At 39.6% G+C, this 18,140-nt stretch overlaps 1 protein-coding gene across 1 annotated transcript; it reads right to left on the reverse strand.

Moving 5' to 3' along the window:
- Nucleotides 1–3,501: 3,501 nt before the first annotated feature.
- Nucleotides 3,502–4,932, reverse strand: ATOH7 (atonal bHLH transcription factor 7). Its single transcript, XM_018920689.3, has one exon. The coding sequence runs from the start codon at nucleotides 4,674–4,676 to the stop codon at nucleotides 4,239–4,241; it is 438 nt and encodes a 145-aa protein (XP_018776234.1). The 5' UTR covers nucleotides 4,677–4,932; the 3' UTR covers nucleotides 3,502–4,238.
- Between the last annotated feature and the right edge of the window lie 13,208 nt (nucleotides 4,933–18,140).

An 18,140-nucleotide genomic window follows, 5' to 3' on the forward strand; every position in this document is an offset into this window, starting at 1 on the left:
TGAACATATTTAAAGCAAAAAGCAGCTCTTCTGTGAATTATTTTAAAAATCTGGATAAATTTCACTCCTAAACTACAAAGAACCACCTCCATATTGCTTAGCTGAAAGAGCTGGAATCCCAAGAGTAAGGGTACCTATGTTAAGGCAAAAGCTTCCTTTGGCAAATCAATTCTTCTAGCCTGGAAATAGAACTTGCTAAAAATTTGTTCCAAGTGAATCTCATCACAGGAGGGACTTCCACAAAGATTTCACAAGGAAAGTTTTACTTCACAATAGAGAGGGAGTGAGCTAAATATTGAACTACCCAATGATACTGGAGGAGGAAGCTGCACTGGCCTTGACTTGACAAATGTAGAGCTGAGGTCAGGGACATTTTACTTTGAGAAATGGGTACTGCAGCACCATTTCAGAATTCCAGTCAAGAACTGAGACTTGCCCTGGGTGTATGCATAGTACAAGATGGACTGTGCACCAAACACCTCATAAAGGGAGAGATGGAAGGCAAAAGCCTAAAAATTTGGGATGAATGGAAGCTGAAAGACATGCTGATGGTGAGGAAGAAAGCACTGAGGTTTTATTACTAACACACATTTTGGGAATGTGCTACCCTAATTCTGCTTTTAGCCACTGCTAAGTCACAGCAGGGTAAAATGCCACTCTTAATCCAAGCTCAAAAATAACTCTGGGCATGTCAAAACAGGGTGATATGACTGAAGAACCAGAGAAGCATAGTACCTGTAGCTTCAAATAGAAAACCCTGCAGCAAGTTCTTCCAGAAAAATAGAGGGTGATTTCCCACAAATAGTTCATGAGAACTTCACACTGAGTTTCAACAGTGAAACACATATCTACAATATCAAATGAAGCAAGCATTTGTCATCCCCAAAGCTCCCCCAGTAATGTGGTTCTACAATTACAGTGATAACTGGGCAGATGGACCTGATGCAGTACTGATACTACAAACAAAAGTATTTCAAAACAAAACTGCACTGTTCAGTGGGACAAAGATTGATGGGCAGACAAAACTCAGCCTCTAAGAATACACCAAGCTCTGAGCATCTAAGCTTTGGCTTATTTGGTAGGCCTAATAGAAGCCATAATTATTTAAGGGGAGGGGGCATGGACTGCCCATAGCAGCAAAGTCCAGCACAGAGGGTGGCTCAGAGCCATTACCTGGCCAGCATCAAAAAGTCAGTAGGGAACAAATATTTGGGAGCAATAATCAAACCCTAGTCAAACTGTCAAGTTTACATTTCACAAATGGCACTGAAGTACTTGTAAAGGAAAGCTATTAAAAGTAATCAATGAGTCGCTGAATAGTTGTTGTGTTTGAGAAGTCCCAACCAACAGGGATATTATCTGCTTTTCAAACTGCACTCAGACAGAATTTTAAATGATCAAACTTTCCCATCACCTCAACTCACTCCCCAAAAGGCTTTGACAGATAATCAATAGACAGCTGTCTGTGCACTACACAGAATTTACTCTGCTGCCTTCATTACTACACTAAAGTGAAAATCCCAACTTCAGCACTGCACCCTCCCAAGAAACAAAACCAGCACAGCATTAGATAAAACTTTCCCAGCAGCAACATTACTAATTATAAATGAAGCTATCACCAAACATTCATGTGTCATTAGCACAACAAAATCTAAGAGAATAGGGATTACAGGGGATTACTACTGGTCAGAAGCAGAGATTGATACCATGACCTGATTTGTAAGTGCTCACTACCTGCATACTGCCCTGAAGTGCTTTGCAGGACTTCAGTTTCAATTCTTAATAACTTTTGGTAACATGAGCCCAGATATTTTATGGTTTGTGTTGATTTGTTCCTCTTTATGAGAGTTTATTACCATTTAATCATTCCCTGCATACTAATCCATTACTTTTTTAACTATATCATCATATGCAGCAGAAAATAAAAGTACAATGCTGCACAGAAGAAACAAAATTGGAAGAGAAATGGCTGTTAAGTACTTTTACCTGAATGACTGCAATGTCATGTCCCACAAAAACAAATCATCTGTCAGTAGCACAGGAGCATCAGTTGTGTTCTTGTACCCTATTCTGGCATTTATCCTTTTGTACTGTATTCCCCTTCCCACCTCAGCTTTAGGCAATCTTTCACTAATCCAAGCTTTCTGTGGCATATAATCACATGACTGATTTGCATCCAATTCCTGTTTCAGTATGGAAACCCACTGCTGTTAGCAGGGCAGGTGTGACTTTCTGCCTGAAGTTTACAGCTAATACATTAGTGTGAGATAGCACATCATTTAATTAAGAGTTGTATTCATTGTTATTATATACATAAACTTGCCACTTAATGTGATATTCACACAGCATTAACTTGACTATATGATGGACAACAATTAATTCTACTGCCTGAATAACTTGACTTCATATCTCTGAGGCTGAATCCACTTTCAGCTTGCTAATAAAGATCTAATGTAATATTCACACGAAGCAAAGCCCATATTTTAACAATTAACACTATTCATTACCTTTAAAGAGGCTAAATACACATTAGCAAGCCCATTCCTGAGTGCCAGGGTTTAAAGGAGAGACTTGCTCAGAACGCACAGTGTGTTTAAGGCAGCCCGAAAGCCATCCTGCAGGGCAGAGAGCATCCAGCTGGCAGGGCAGGAAAGGCTGGAGCCTGGGAGGGACAGGCACAGGTAGAGCAGGACTCTGCCCTGCTCCTGCAGCACAGCTCCTCTCCCCCAAACACGGCTTAGTTCCTATTCATGCCTTTGTTCTTCTCTGAAAGCTGCTTAATTGTGGAAACTAACTCCTATCAAAGCTGTTCTTTTGTCATTTGAAAGAATCCTCAAATATAAGACATGGCAGCAGCCAGCAGGGAACCCGCCAGCCTTCCCTGCTGGAAATCCACCACCAGCTGCTGTGAGGCAGCAGCTCCTTCTCCCTTCCCTCTCCGGGCTAACCCCAGGGAGGGCTTTTCTCTGCAATCTCCCCTCAGCAGCAGCATCCTTCAGCTCCACAGTCTGCTGCCACCACACCAGGCACCCAGAGCTGAGCCTCTGCACCCTGCTACAAACACGTCTGCTTCCCCAGCCATCCTCTCTCTCTTTGTTTCTTCATCTTCCCAACCTCCTTTCCTCTTCTGCCTGTTCTCCCCAGACCCCTCTATCCCCCAGCAAGTAACCAAAAGGCCATTCAGCACATCACCAGGGCTGAAATGAACTCAACAGCTCTACAAAAATGCTCCATAATTTCTTCCCCAAATTCGTACCTAAAATACACTCCTCCTTACTGTAACTGGGAAGAAAATATCATTTGCTGGTTGTTTCTTCAGCACACTAAACTGCCAGGATTGTGACAGAAGTAGTGAAACATTTCAGGTAGAAAATCCATTAGTAAGTACTTCCTAGGGTAGGAATTTCAGATATTTGGTGAGGACATTGTATATAAAATGCTTTATTTAATATTTACAAAATCTGTTATTGTTTCCAGATAACATAAGATTAAAAAATAAAATCCCATCATTTAAAGCCTACAAAAATCTAGAAGCTTAGATTATTTTCACACAAGTATTCTCATTTATGGTATACAATCACACGTGTTTTTACAACCATTGAAAATAAAACATTCCTTCCATGACTTGAAACCAGCTCTTTTTCGAGCATACAAGAGACACCATAAATTGGATTAAAGCAAACCTACACAACTTTGGAACCCATATGTCAAACTTACAAAGTTTAAGAAAGTTAGTTCTCTGAGGACTAGAACTCCAATACATTATAAAACTTTTTCCATGTGAACTATTTATGCGAAAAGACACTAAAGAACAACTTTAAAGCTGACATTAAAAGAAAAACATGGAATGAGATCCATTTCTGGTGCTATTCCATTCAGTTACACCACGGGTCAACTTGTCCCATGATATGTAGAAATACTGCCATGATTCATCACAGTAAAAAAAGACACCAAAAACTTTAATTAAAGCATTAAATACACTAGATAAACCAGGAAACAACTGCCAGCAATACTTCAAATTAAAAGTATAATTTCCACCAGCATTAAATAAATTCATTCATCTTAAACACCTTTTGGCTTTACATTCTGCGAGCAAATTTATTTTGTCAAATGACTGTAAGATGCAAACAAGAATGAGCTATAATAACGCCAGTATTACCTTAGTCAAGCAGATTAACTCTTGCTAATTATTAAGTGACACATCAGGCCTGCTGCACACCCTTAGGTGGCAAGAAGCTCTAGTTAGCTATCTGGAAGTGCTCGGGGTGGTAGCTGAGCGCCCTGTGCGCGTAAGGCTCGCCGTCGGCAGCGGCTTTCTGGGCCGGGTAGCGGTGGTAGCTGTCGCCGTGGAAGTGCTCACAGTGCAGGCTGAGCCACTCTCGCTCGGCGCTGAACCTCTCTGCTTCGGCAAGGATCCTGGTCAGAGCCATGATGTAGCTCAGAGCCATCTGCAAGGTCTCGTACTTGGAGAGTTTCTTATCCTGCCCCCACTGCGGCACCACCTTCCTCAGGCGGTCGAAGGCCGTGTTGAGGCCCTGCATGCGCCTCCTCTCGCGGGCGTTGGCGGCCAGCCTCCTCTTGGCAGCGTTCTCCAGCCTCTCCGAGCTGCACTTCACCACGCAGCCCGCTCCTGGCTCCACCACCGGCTCCAGGGAACTGGCTTTGCAGCTCTTCATGGCTGATGCACCTTCGCTTTCACACGCACAAAGATCACCGAGCAAAAATTCGCTCTCTAAAATCTGGTGAGGAAAGCACTCATGGAGTAACCCTCACACTGCTTCAATCTGTTTCCTGATAGAAATAACGGAGTATTTTTCTCGCCTTCTAAAAAAATAAATATAATACAATAGAAGTTTCTTCTGGAAAAGCCTGAAAATTGTTTCTTATCGTTGAAAGAAAGAATGAAGCATTTTTTATGTCTTATACTTTCATTGTTTTAATTTCTTTAATCTCAAAGAGAGAGAGAAAACAATGAAATCTCCATTCTCAAAATGTATGTTTCAAAGAAAACGGCCCATTGGATCCAAGTAGGATCTTACTGGATTAAAGGCACAACAACTCCCAAAGGCAGTTTCAAGTGAGAGCAGTCCTGACTCAGCTGAGGAGGGGATGTTGAGATAGTGAAGGGCTGTGCTCTGAAGCCGTAATCCCTAAGAGATCTCTCTCTTTGCTCGGCTCTGCCGGCTGGCAGGGATGGTGTGGAGCGCACAAGACGAGACTTTATAGGAGCACAAGAGCTGAACAGGTGGTGGCAGGTGGGTGGGCGGCACGCTGCTGCCATCCCAGCACCTTCCCACCCTGGGAACTACAGGGGGAAAAAGGCAAACAGTGAAATCCCAACATTACAGCCTTCATCTGGTGAGAAGTCCTCCGAAGCCATTCTGTCCAGCCCTAACAACTTGCCATCTGGAGTAGTGTCTGGCTGGCCCCACAAGACTCTGGGCAGTTAAGCAAAAGACCCTTTCAATGGATAATCTGTTGCAACTCAGGGGAAAAAAAAAATCTCTGTGCATTGTAGTATTTGTACATTAAAACACGTGTAAATTCTGGCTAAGTGTTGAGGATAGAAGAATTACTGCATGAATCAACAGGAGAAAGAGCTAAAAGATACATGGCCAAGAATACCATTGTTTTGCACATATGGTACCAAAATAAGTAAACTCAAATTATCAGAAACCCTCCAGCATTCACAATTTTAATGCTGTATAAAGTATACAACATTGCAACCAGAGAAGTAGCTTAAGAAAAAAGGGGATTATATGTTTGCCTGCCAGCAAACTCAAAGTCATTAAAATACTTTAAATATATTTAAACAGTTAAAATGTAGCAATAGATTTATCTAATAATTGCAAAGATATTTAGATGGGCTAGGATAGTTATACACAAAAACATGTAAGTATACTCATCACCTAGAAACTGTCCTTTTTAATACACCCTATTTAAGTAGATATGTGCATTTGACATGAATTAAAGGTGTATCTTTAGTACTGTATTCCTAAATAAGTGACAAGAATAAAAGAGGACATGAAAAACAAATCTGCTTGCTGGCAGCAAGGGATCAATTCTGCTACAACTGTAATGCCAGAGGAGCCACAATATACACACACCCATGCCCCATAATTACAACATCTTTCTTTTACTGTACTTGTATTGTACTGAAATCACAACTACATAAACTTACAAGGAAACATCACATGATCTTTTTATGATGTACACAAAAGGAAAAAAAAAAACCCTGCCACACAATGATTTATTATCTGTATTGATTTCAAACTTAATTAAATTGTTACCAGCTTTCATAAATTAGTAACTTTTTTCATTAGAGACTGAATACTGTATATTTATTTAGAACTATAGCTCAATTGTTTTCATTATGACTCCAAAATTTGATGTAGCTGTAAACAGCTGATTAATCCCTAGCAAAAGCAATGCCAATGAAATGAGGGTGAATAATCCAAAAACAATAGGATGCAATTGAACACTAATGGACTCCAGCACGACAGATGTTGGACGTCGGCTGTTCCGCCCAGTTGCTCTGCTCTTAATATTCTGCATCCTAATGATCATGAGCAGAGATGAGAGTTGGGGTAGGGAGCCTCCATTATCCCATTATCAGAATGTATGCCACTTCTTCAATTTTTAAAGAAGTGCAACTTGGTCACGTTTCATTAGAAATGTTGGCCTTGGCTAGCTGTGGGCGCTGACCTATTCTCCAAACATAAAGAGCTGCTAGTGCCACTTTCTGATTGTCTGTGTGAGAACAGCTCCCTGCCAAAACCCACAGAAACATATGTCTCCCCTAAAGGATCAGCAATTAGAACTTGTGAGATTGCTGTTTCTGAAGATGTTCCATGGGAAGTACAGCATGTGCAGGAAAGAAGATCCACATCTGACCTTCACGCTATTGCTAAAGCAGATTTTAGTGCTCCTGCAGCCTTCTGGCCCTAATAAGTTTGTTAGTTAAACCCTATGTCTCTTGAAGTGAATGTCAAATGATTTTTCCAGAGAATTAAGGTGTTCTGTAAGTTAATAAATACTGTGAGTTCTCATGAAATAGCTGCTACTCAATTCAGGCAGTTAATTGCTCTTCATCTTAAGAGTGCTGCTAACACCATGCCATAAATACAAAAAGCTCCCCTTTAAAACAGAGTACTGTATTTTTTCACTTGGCAGCAGTTTGCTTTTTTTTAATTTATTATGTCCTGCCAGTATAAATTACAGTGAAGACTCCAAATATACTGAAAATCACAGTGCTTCAGAAACTTTGTATTTTCCTTCACAAATGCACAGTAACTCAGTACACAGCAGTGCTGTTAATTCTCCCTTCCTAATTGATTCACCACCACCATCATGCTTTAACTAACATGCTGCTGGAATCTCAGGAGAGAAGCTGTGATTTATCTCTCCTACTGAACATGCTGTAATTTCAGCTTAAATGATTTACTATCAAATCACAGGACAAGAGCCCAGACCCATTTAGACTAACTAATAACATTTTTATAGCTCACAGGCTAAGCTAAAAAATGCTGGCTGATCAAAATACCTCCTTTTCATCACTTAAAATTTTGTAAATCTCCTGCTCTGTGAAAGCAAAATACAAAACCCATCAAGGTCTGATTCACATAATCTAGTTCATTTGCCCAGCCCCATTGCTTTGCCTTACAATAATGTTACCTCAAACTAAAATATAACCTCCTTTATTGCTCAGTGAATAAGAGAAAGGGTATCAGTTGGAATTTTCACAGGTTTTCTTCACTCAGTTTGATTTCCTCTATATTTCAGCTTGCCTCAGTTAGTGCTTATGTAACTGTATTCTCTCCTCCCTTTACTTTTAACAATTCCTCACATATATTACTATTTGAAATATTTTTTAAATTACTATCAATATTTTTATTATATATTTTTTAAGCTGTTACTATATCCTGATGCGATAAACTGCTGTGGTGCTAAAACCTTTTCTTAAATCCTAACTTGTATTGGTTTTGTACATCAACCATTTCTCAAAAAATTCCCTTTTACTTTTTTTCTCTCCTCATAAAATAATCTCAAGCCAGAAAAACACCAGATTCACCAGAAGGAAGTTCTATGTCTACCCAGTTGCTCAAAATTCAATCTTTGATTCTCTAACTATGCAGATCCCAATTTAGTGCTACTCCACAATCCTCACAGCATTATTCCTGAGTCATATTTTAATTCTAAACCAGTATAATTAACCAAAACATTGCTTCCCTCAGAGAAAAACAAGAGACAGATAAGAATGCTATTTCAGTCATAAACCAGATTACTTTAGCAACTTCAAGTCACTGCCAGCATTAGGAAAATAAAGGAGAGGTTCAATTCATTAAAGAAATTAGATAGTTTCAGGATTTATGACTACATACATAAAGCCATTCAAAATTGTCAGCTAGGCATCCAAGTTAAAAACTGAGATGCAATTAGTGCATCCCCCACTCAGAGATTAATGTCTTTCACCTGTACTGCTATGGAAAACAATCTAATTATTTTCATTACTTTTACTGGGGATTGATTGGGACCAGATACTAAATTTAAAATGAAATGAAAGCAATATTTCTGGTTAAAGTCTAATTCCTCCCTACTTTCTCTACCTGTATTTATAAAAACACATACAAGGAATGTATCAAAAGAAGAATCTTACCTCTCCCTTCTAGCCAGAACTATTTCCTCTCAGGTAGATCCTTTCTAAAAGCCTCAAGACTCGTCCCCACTGCTGTTTACCCTGAGCAAAGCAGAAGGAATGGCAAGCTGTAAGCTGCCTAATTAAGAGCAGGTGGGTAACTACCAAAATATGGCCATCCTTGAGGGCCCAATTTCTTGTAACATTTGACTCAGCTCACAAGACAGGCTAGAAATCCACGGTGTGCAGAATCACTTCTTTTCCTGCCTTGATTATTTGTGTTGTTTTCCCTGCCACAGCTCCAGAAGTATCCAAAACCAATAATTCACCAGGGACTGCTGTATCCTGCAGGGACACTTAGTAACTAGTACTGGAAATGGAATAACAATCTACAGGAGGAGTTTGCAGTCATTTCACCCGGGGCTTCCCACCCTGGCACTGGACACCTTTTCCTACAAAGAACAGTTCACTTTCCTCTTCAGTCTCTCTGGGCTGAGCTCTTCTCTCTAGCAGCCAAAACCTGTCCCAGCTGCACTTCAGGCTCTGCCTGCCACACCACCCTCCAGTTACCACTGAAATTCACCCATTTCTCTTCTGTTCCACATTATCCTTCTCACCTCCCTCCTCTCAGGTGAGGCTCAAAAAGCAAAGCTTTCCCCAGTGATCCTGCACACAACACCCCTTCAACATAACTTTGTTTGAAAGCATACTTTTAAGGAGGTCAGTTTTGGTTAAAAAACCAAAAAGGAGAAAGGAGTCTTTTACCACATTACCAGAGGAACATGTATTGAACGTTTAACTGCTTCTCACATACATTATCTGTTAAATTTGGTTATATTTGCATTTGATTACACACACAATAGATCATGAAAGAAGTTTCCACCTTGAATGATATGGTAACCCACTGCACCACCAGAGCAGCAAAAAAGCTCTGTATGACAAAGCTAGTGTATGACAAAGCTTGTGAATTTTCCAAGTATCATATACTTGGCATGTGCTTAAAAATACAGTTATCTCTCAAGGTCAACGGCACCAGCAGTGCTCGGCAATTTGCAAAAGCTATCCTGATGTTTTTCACCAGGGAACCCACAGACAAAACACACCAGAGCACACATGGTGACCTGGCACAATGCTGGTCACTGCTCCAGCAGAGCAGCAAGCTTGGCTGCTGCAGTTCCACAGCTGAGCCAACCAGTCTGGGTAAACACTGACTCTCTGCTCATCTTTCAGCTGTGAATTAACTTGATCAGCACTATCTCCACTGCCACAGGGCAATACAAATTTAAAAAACTGTTAAATATATTTGTTAAGCACTACTTGTTAACATTACATAGGCATTCTGACATAGGCAAGAGAAGAAACCATTTATTTAAGATGTAATTCAGTTTCTTTAAGGACCTTTTATTTTCCTGTATACTCAGTTTCAATGAGGCAAGAGTCTTCCAGGGAAGACCTTCCATTACTATATAGCTTGAGAATTATTAAAAGCATTAAACATGCTCTGCACCATGAACCAGATGAGAAAAGGAATCTACTTTATCCTCCTGATTCCAAACAGGAATTACTGTGATCTCTGACAGATGTTTTCCTAACCTGTTCTATAAAACCTCTAACAGGGTAATCAGCAGCAGAAGTGGTAATTCATTGTTATTATTATTATTACTATTACTATCTTTGCATAGATCAGATACCTCAGGACTAGAAAGATGAAATAGATGGTCAGGACATACTTCACCAGCTGATTTGACCACATTTCCTCCCAGCAGAAGGAATTATAAACTCAGGACTCCTGGGTTCAGCACCAAAGTCTGGAGAGAGCAATTCTCCAGAGGTTGGTCACCTCTTAGTTCTGAGGCTCTTACCTTAGTGCTCCTCTCCCTTGTGGCCCCCTCCCCTTTTTTAAAACTTTTTCAGGTGTCTCTGATCCAATGATCATCCTGCCCATTCCTCCCACCTGTGCATCACAGTCACCTCTGTAAAATACAAGGGGATCTTTGAGATTCCAGGGATGGGAACTTCCATGTTTACCCCCTGTGCCCACTGCCCTCCAAACAGAAACTCCAGTTGGTCCTTTCAGCCTCAAACCAGAGATGTTTGCTCCAAACTGTTCTGCAGAGATGGCAGCAGCCAAAGCCCAACTATTTATCAATCTGCCTGTGTGAACTAGGATGTGTGCACTTGTTTCTAGAACTTTCTAAATGCAGCTGAATTTAACGGGCTGTTTGACACTGCAGCAACACCACTGCTACAAATGAAACAAAACCAAAGATCCCAAGCTTGCTGCAAAGAATGGATGAACCAAAACCAGCTGATTTAATAGGAAATCAGCTGTGTTCTTCCTTGAACAACAGACATGGTCAGACAGCCTGAAGCAGAAGGAATGACTTGTTATGACATTTTTCCGGCTGACAGGTCAGCCTTTGGCTGGATCAGGTGGTGCTATGGCTTTCCTGTCCCTAGGAGCTGCTGAGCTGCTTCCTCCCAAACACCAGCATGAGAGGCAACAGAGCAGTCATAGATTGAGCCAGTTCCCCATGCCAACCTTGTGAAAAAACAATCTCTTTTACACTGCAGTAAGTTACTCTTAAATTACCTATTTGCTATGACATCAGAAGCACAAGAAATACATAAACATTATTGCAATCACTGCTTAAAAAAAACCCTTAATTTCATTTGCTCTACATAACAAAAAAAAACCTACCAAGACCATTCACAAGTTAGCCTTTAATTTTTTTTCTTTGGAATCGAGCAGAAAGCCTACAAAAAGTCCTAAAAATAGAAACTGAATGGGTAACTATGCTGAGAGACAGTATGGAAATTCATCATGGAACAAAATTAATTCCCCAGGAGACTCTCCCCTGTTGAAGATCATCAAATATCATGGTGTAAAAAAGCAACCCCTTTTTATTTTCTGATAATCCTTTTGCTCTTAATCTCTGGGGATTGTATTCCTGATACACAGGGAACTAAACCTGTTCATACAGCATCTACAGACCTTAGTATTGGCAATGAACTGACTTAATCTCAGAGAGCTGTTACAGGAATGGAGCTCTCTGTTTACTCTTGAGGGGAAAAAGAGGAGCAGAGAAAGGGAGATATAAAAAGTGTGTCATGGTATCAAAGGGGAGGAGTGTAAGAACATCCTCCCACTGAGTTTCCCAAAAAATCCTATTTACAATCAAGCAAACAAAAAAACTGCTTGCACATGCAGATTTTGGTCAAACAAGGAGTTTGGTGTACTTCAAAAGCAGGATAAAAAATTGCAGCATTTTATTACTCAATTACATCCTATTTTATTAAAACTTCTGCATAATTTGTAACTGTGAAAAAAATGTGAGAGCACCATTCCTCTCCCCAGACAGGAACAGTTAGTCCATCTCACTTCAGGTGAAGTTTTTTTCCCTCACATGCCAACTGTCCAGGGGACAGGACCAATGACAGCCACTCTGAATATTCAGCTTTTTATTCCTTCCACCAAAACCATTGATTTTCACCCAAGGAGATGTGGAACTGAGTGCTGCAATCCAGTCGTGGGACACCATAACTTGTGATTTGAAACCTGCAACCTGCTTCACTCCAGCCACAGAAATCATGAATGGGCAGAACAATCCAAGGCAGTTTAAGGATGAAAATGAGCATTGACATTGTTTGAAACAGAAATACTTCTGACAAGTAGACAAAAACCAAAAGCCAATGGAGAATTGTCTCCTTTTTGAGAAGCAGAAAAGAACACAAGGAAGAAGCTCTGTGTAGGATAAAATATACTGTCTAATGCCATGAACCTCTAAAGACCTGAGTATATTTAATATTCAGCCCCAAGTAATCTCACTGAATTTAATGGCAGTCTGCTTACAATATTAGACAGCAGCACCAGGAATTTCAGGGAAAAGAGAAAAGTGATAAAAGGCAATGGGGAAAAACAAGGGCCACAAGATGAGATATAAGCAGAGATACAGGCAGGAATAGAAAGTGACAATAATAAAACATGGAAAGGTTTCAAGTGAACTGAGCTGCAACAGTTTGCAGCAGCAGGAACACACAGTCCCTAAGATTAGGAACTGTCTTTGTTTTATTTCTTCTCCAGCCCTCTGGCTGATTGTTGTAACATGGAGAAGAGAATGTAATGTACCTTGGAAATTAATTACAGTTATACAGCTGGTTCCTAGCCAATTAGGAAGAAGACTCTCAAAACTCCTCCTCTCCCAAAAACATAATTAATGCTACAGTTAATGTTGCTTGCTCAAAACAAAACTGTGTATAGATTGTGCCATAGTTTAATGACTAATAAAAATACAAGAAGGAACAATGGAGAGAGTGATGCCAAAGGATGCTTTTTATAAAATCATTTTTCACTTCAGAAGGAGTTATTTTCATGTGTAAACAGGCATAAAATCACTGCCCAGTGCCCTGCTTCTCATTGATTTCTACTTGGCACAGTTTGCCAGATGCTGTTTGGTCTGAGTGTCGCCTTGACCTGCCCTGGTGACGCTGGCCCCTTTCTGTTTGTGGCAATATTTTCCCAGCGGGGAGGTCCCACCCCTCTCATAGTTCAGTTGCAACTTTTGCTAAAGGCTCAGAGGTTACCCATATGTTGGAGTGGAGGGGCCAGCCTGGCTGGAATTAACTCAGGAGTGGCGTCCAGCTTTGTGGCTGGAGCTGGCCCAGAGGAGATTATAAATGCCCCAAAACTAATTAAATATTTTGTCTCCTGCTGGTAAACAAAAGCGAATGAGGGCAAAAATACGAAATGCCTGATTTAACTAGGATCTGTAAGTAGCTTGACAACAGCAACCCTGAAGTCAGTGATGCATGATTTAAAAGCCCCTAATGGGTCAAAGCTGTTACACAAATGAGACTTTTGTCGATTATCCTTCACTTCATATATTTGCAAAACTGTTACATAAATGTACTTCCTATGAGTTTCCAGAGGAGCCTTCCTGGGGTAAGAGCCATGCAGTCTACATATTTCTTTGGAAGCTTTCTTAGCTTTCACTTTTGCACTGAAGAAAAACAGAAAGTAAATATAACCACCAAGGAAATAGGTACAAATAAGAAGTGACAGCATTTTCAGTAACATTTTCAAGGATCTGAACTGTCAAGTGTCACTTCATAAAAACGAGAGAGAAGAATTCTCTCAGTTAATAACAGATCAATTAAAATGTTTTCAATTCTATTTTCTCAGCTAAGTGCCTTCTTCTGGGCACTTCCATTTAAATATGTATCTCTAAAATACATATAGAACATATAGAATCAGTTAAATTATTTAAATGCAGAATAATATATCTCTAACCAGTTAAATTATTTAATTAATGGATCAAATGCTTTTGATGTATATAATTCAGATTTCATGCATTCAGTTATGTAAATCAAAAAACCCACTCTCATGGTATTTTAAACATTGTATGTCCATAAGGGTAGACTATATTTTAAAATGCACTGCTGCAGACTCAGTTTCTTTTCTTTTAGAAATATGTAAGAATTGTCACATAAATATTCCACGACAATGTTTTAGAAGGCTAAGTGAAGAAAAGTCTCACAAAAATCCCATTATGAAAGAAAATGAGAATTCTAATTTGATGTTCTGCATACGAATTTCCCATTCATGCTTAACTTCCCGTGTTTCTGCAATCCTTCTGTAGCTAATGGGACTAATCCAGGATCCAAAGGCAAAAATAGCCATAAGGTTTGGCTGTCCAGGACCACAGTGCATAATGCTGTGAACTACAAAGTGACTTGTTCAGGAAAGCAGAGCATTCCCCTCATCTGGGAGGACATGTGGTCAATCTTTATATTTTCCATAAACCCAGTTTTACTTGCTTTTTTAAAAAAACCTTTACACTAAGGTTATCTTATCTGCTGAAATTTGAAACTTACTCAAAAATGACAAGGATCAAGTATATGAATGGGAAAGTAAATTATTAGTCTCAGTGGTCTTAAATTAAGGTCTTAGTGGACCTTAATTATTATCACAGTGGAAATTTTAAATTAAGAGTTCTAATAATTTTTACAGAAATATTGTCAGCCCCTGCTGTTATACAAGTTTCCTTTTTTCTATACAAAATAAATTACACAATCATTCTTATTTAATTGCATACATCATGGTTTATGTCATCAACTACTCATGGATTTTAATTCCTTCAAAAAATGCAGTAAGGCAGCTCTATTCTGTTGCAGCTAGCCTTTTTCACATATAACTGAGAAGCAAAAAGATATGTATTCCTTTTTTTTTCTTTACAATTTAGGAAAAAAAAAGTCTGAGCACAGTAATAATTATACTTGTGCAATTCAGACTCACTGAAACATGTGCCTCTGATGAAAGTGCTATCAGCTTGAAGAATCAGGGATGCTTTCAAAGTCAAACACTAGGTTGAGGAATATGGGTGACAAAACAGGAACATGTATGTATGACTGGACAGGGGACACCAGCTTGTCTCTACTTTTTTCAGCAAGGCTGTTTTCCAGACAGGGTGTTAATGTTTTCTCCTCCAAAGCAAAAAAATGTCAATAAAATGCACAAGGCCTTTGCACAGGCCGAGTTAGAACCACGTAAGAGAATTTCTCCTAGTTAAGAAAAGGTGCCATAATCGATGTCAGCTCTCACTAAAAGAACAAGATGCCTGAAAACAACTGAGGAGAGGAAAGAAACACACAGAACTCAAGATATCTCCTGCTTTTCCTTGGCTGGCAGGAAAGCCTAACAGAAGCAATGAATTCATATTCTACTGTTTAAAGGATCAAGATCCCACTTTGGTTTTGCCCATCTCAAAATTCTAGGGCACAGCACAACTTAATCCACACTCCCAATTAATCAGCCAGGAATGCAGCAAAGACCACCTCCTAAAGCACAGCTCCCTTTGGAGCTCTTCCTGGAACTGCACTGTTCTTCACTCAGTGCTAGTGCTTGATAAGACACTCAAATCCTTTGTTAACAACTTCCAAAATGAAACAGAAATACCAATTAACTGGTATTCTGTCTGGAACTAATTTAATTCAAAGGTGTCTTCTAGTACCTTGGGACATGGTGTGTTCTGCTCTGGAGAGAATCAATCGGTGAGAGATTGATGAAGGGGTGCTGAGGTCAGGTTTGCAAATACAGAACCATCTGCAGAGTCTCCTGGGTTGGTACCTGCAGCACAGTAATTTACAGGAGCAGGTGTTTCCTTTTAATCTACATTTATTTTCTGCTGAAATTGTAACTTTATTAAAAAGTGCCTGCAGTTGATTGTTAAGACGGTACTTTGTTCATTTTTTGCTATTAACTGACTGCTGAAAGGTTTCTGAAAGTTTTAATGCCCATAATCCTTAAAAATACAGTTAAGAAAAGAGGCTGTGATGTTAAGTATGGAAGTCAACCAGACACATCTTTAGAAACTGCTACATGTAAACACAATAAAGCCCAAAAGTCTGTTCTGAAAACAGAATTATATTGTTCAGGAATGAGCCATTTCTTCCCAAATAAAGGTGAATGAAATTATTCTAGTCATGAAGATTCTAATTTATTTTCGTTTACAGCCATAACTAATTATGCAGAAAGGAGGCTTTCTGAAACAGAAAAAAATTCAAGAATTCCAGCTGGAATTTCCAACCTTGGTAGGATGGGCACTCTGGTCAGTCCCCTTTGGTTTGGCTCCAAAGCACAGCAAAGGTCAGTAAAGAATATTTGAAGTCAAACTCAGGTTCCTGGCTTTGCTGCACCTCCCACCCTGCTCCAGCTCTACTATAACCCACATTATCCCTTCTCAGCCCTAGCACCTCCCAGCCTGACTCCCACATCATCCAAACTGGCTTTGCAGGGGTTTGAAAGGTGCTCACACTGCACAGTCTCCACTGAGGCATTACACCCCTCCTTCAGCTCCTTCCTTCCACCCTCTGCCTCTTCACAATCCTACAAAGGGTCTGCAGAATTTTCCTTGGCTTTGCCTAATGTACTTTACCCACCTGTAACTCTTCCCAGGACAAAAATGACACCCAGGAAAGCAGTTTCCTGCTTTGGGTGTACCACCAAAAAAGTCACAGAACACTGCAATGTGAATAAACCTTGGCCTTAAATGAATCACAGCATTAAAACCCAAGGAATATCCTTCTTTCCCCATCAGTGAGGCAAAACCCAAGTCAAAAAACACAAAGAAACCACCAGAGTTAGAAATAGTTAATTTTTTTTCTTATTCTGCTTTATGTCTTAGTCTAAAACCAACTTCTTAGGGAAAAAAACCCATCCACACCATTGACTATCTGGTCATATCCCGGGTTTTGTTCTTCCACTTTTCTATTCTTTGGAAATTTTTATTTATGGTTTGCAGTAAACTTCAGGAAATAAAAGAACAGTGACTCAGCAATTGAGAAAAATCCCTAGTTCTGTGGTTTTGTATAAGACTCTTAATTAATTTCAAGACAGATTTACTCCTTGGGGGGAAAAAATAGATGTGAGAATAAAACATGCTTAATTGGCAGATTTTTCAGGTTTTAATTGAACTAATTTAATTTTTACCTGACCAAGCATCACTCTTTATTTTAATTTAGGTTTGGGTTTGTTTTTTGTTTTTTTTTACTTCTGGGAAGGTTCCCTCTGTGCCCTGCATGTTTCCCTGTCACTCTGATGAATACTGAGACAAAGAAATCTTTCCTTTCCCAGAAATAACTGCCTCATCTGTTGCTAATTTCTCTTCCCATCCCTTATGGAACACATGGCTCCTTTCTTTGACCTCTTGCTGTGTGCACATTCATGAAGTCTTTATAATTTCCTCCTCTTGTAGAACTTTCCAAATTTAGTAACAACTTTTAATGAATGTTTTCTGTCTAGTCTCATCTAAATAATGCAAAAGAAATGCAAAGTATTTTCATGACTCCTTTAAGCAAATCTGTTAATGGCTTATTGAGTTATTCCTATTTTCTTTACATCCCTTTTAGCTCTACATTCATTTCCAGAGCAATACATTTGGATGGCTTCTCTTGCTCACTAAAGTTTCCTGCTTTGCCTCCTTCCTCCTGGCCCCTACATGAGCTGTGCCTCTGCAGAGGCACACACCAAAGAAGCAAAATAAGCAAAAGGGCATTTAAATGTTCATGGCTGGGCTGCTGGATCTAGCCATGGATTTAACTCCAGCCTTACAGTGGCCTGAAGCTTCTGTTGGACACTCACAATAAATAACACTCAAGTGCACAGGAATTTTTGGAATTGTATTTCCCCTCATATAATTTGCTCTTGGTTCAACACATCTCTATGCCACCAGTCTTAATTAAAAGAGCAGCACAAAACAGTTCTGCAGATCCTCTGCACCATAAACACTTAATAAATCCTTTGCAAAAAGATGTAAAACAAGGCCACACAAGTTCTAAATAATATTACTTTAAGTTTGCACAGCCTAATTTTTTATATAGGAAAACAGAATTTGTCACAACTGATTTCCTTTACTGCTAACTGTAATGTGCAATACATTAAAATAAATCTTAGTGAATAATCAGGATCACCAGGTCAGCTACACAATATTTCATGAGAATAAAGTTG

Source organism: Serinus canaria, chromosome 6 (genome assembly GCF_022539315.1).
Source record: "Serinus canaria isolate serCan28SL12 chromosome 6, serCan2020, whole genome shotgun sequence".
Lineage (NCBI taxonomy): Eukaryota > Metazoa > Chordata > Aves > Passeriformes > Fringillidae > Serinus > Serinus canaria.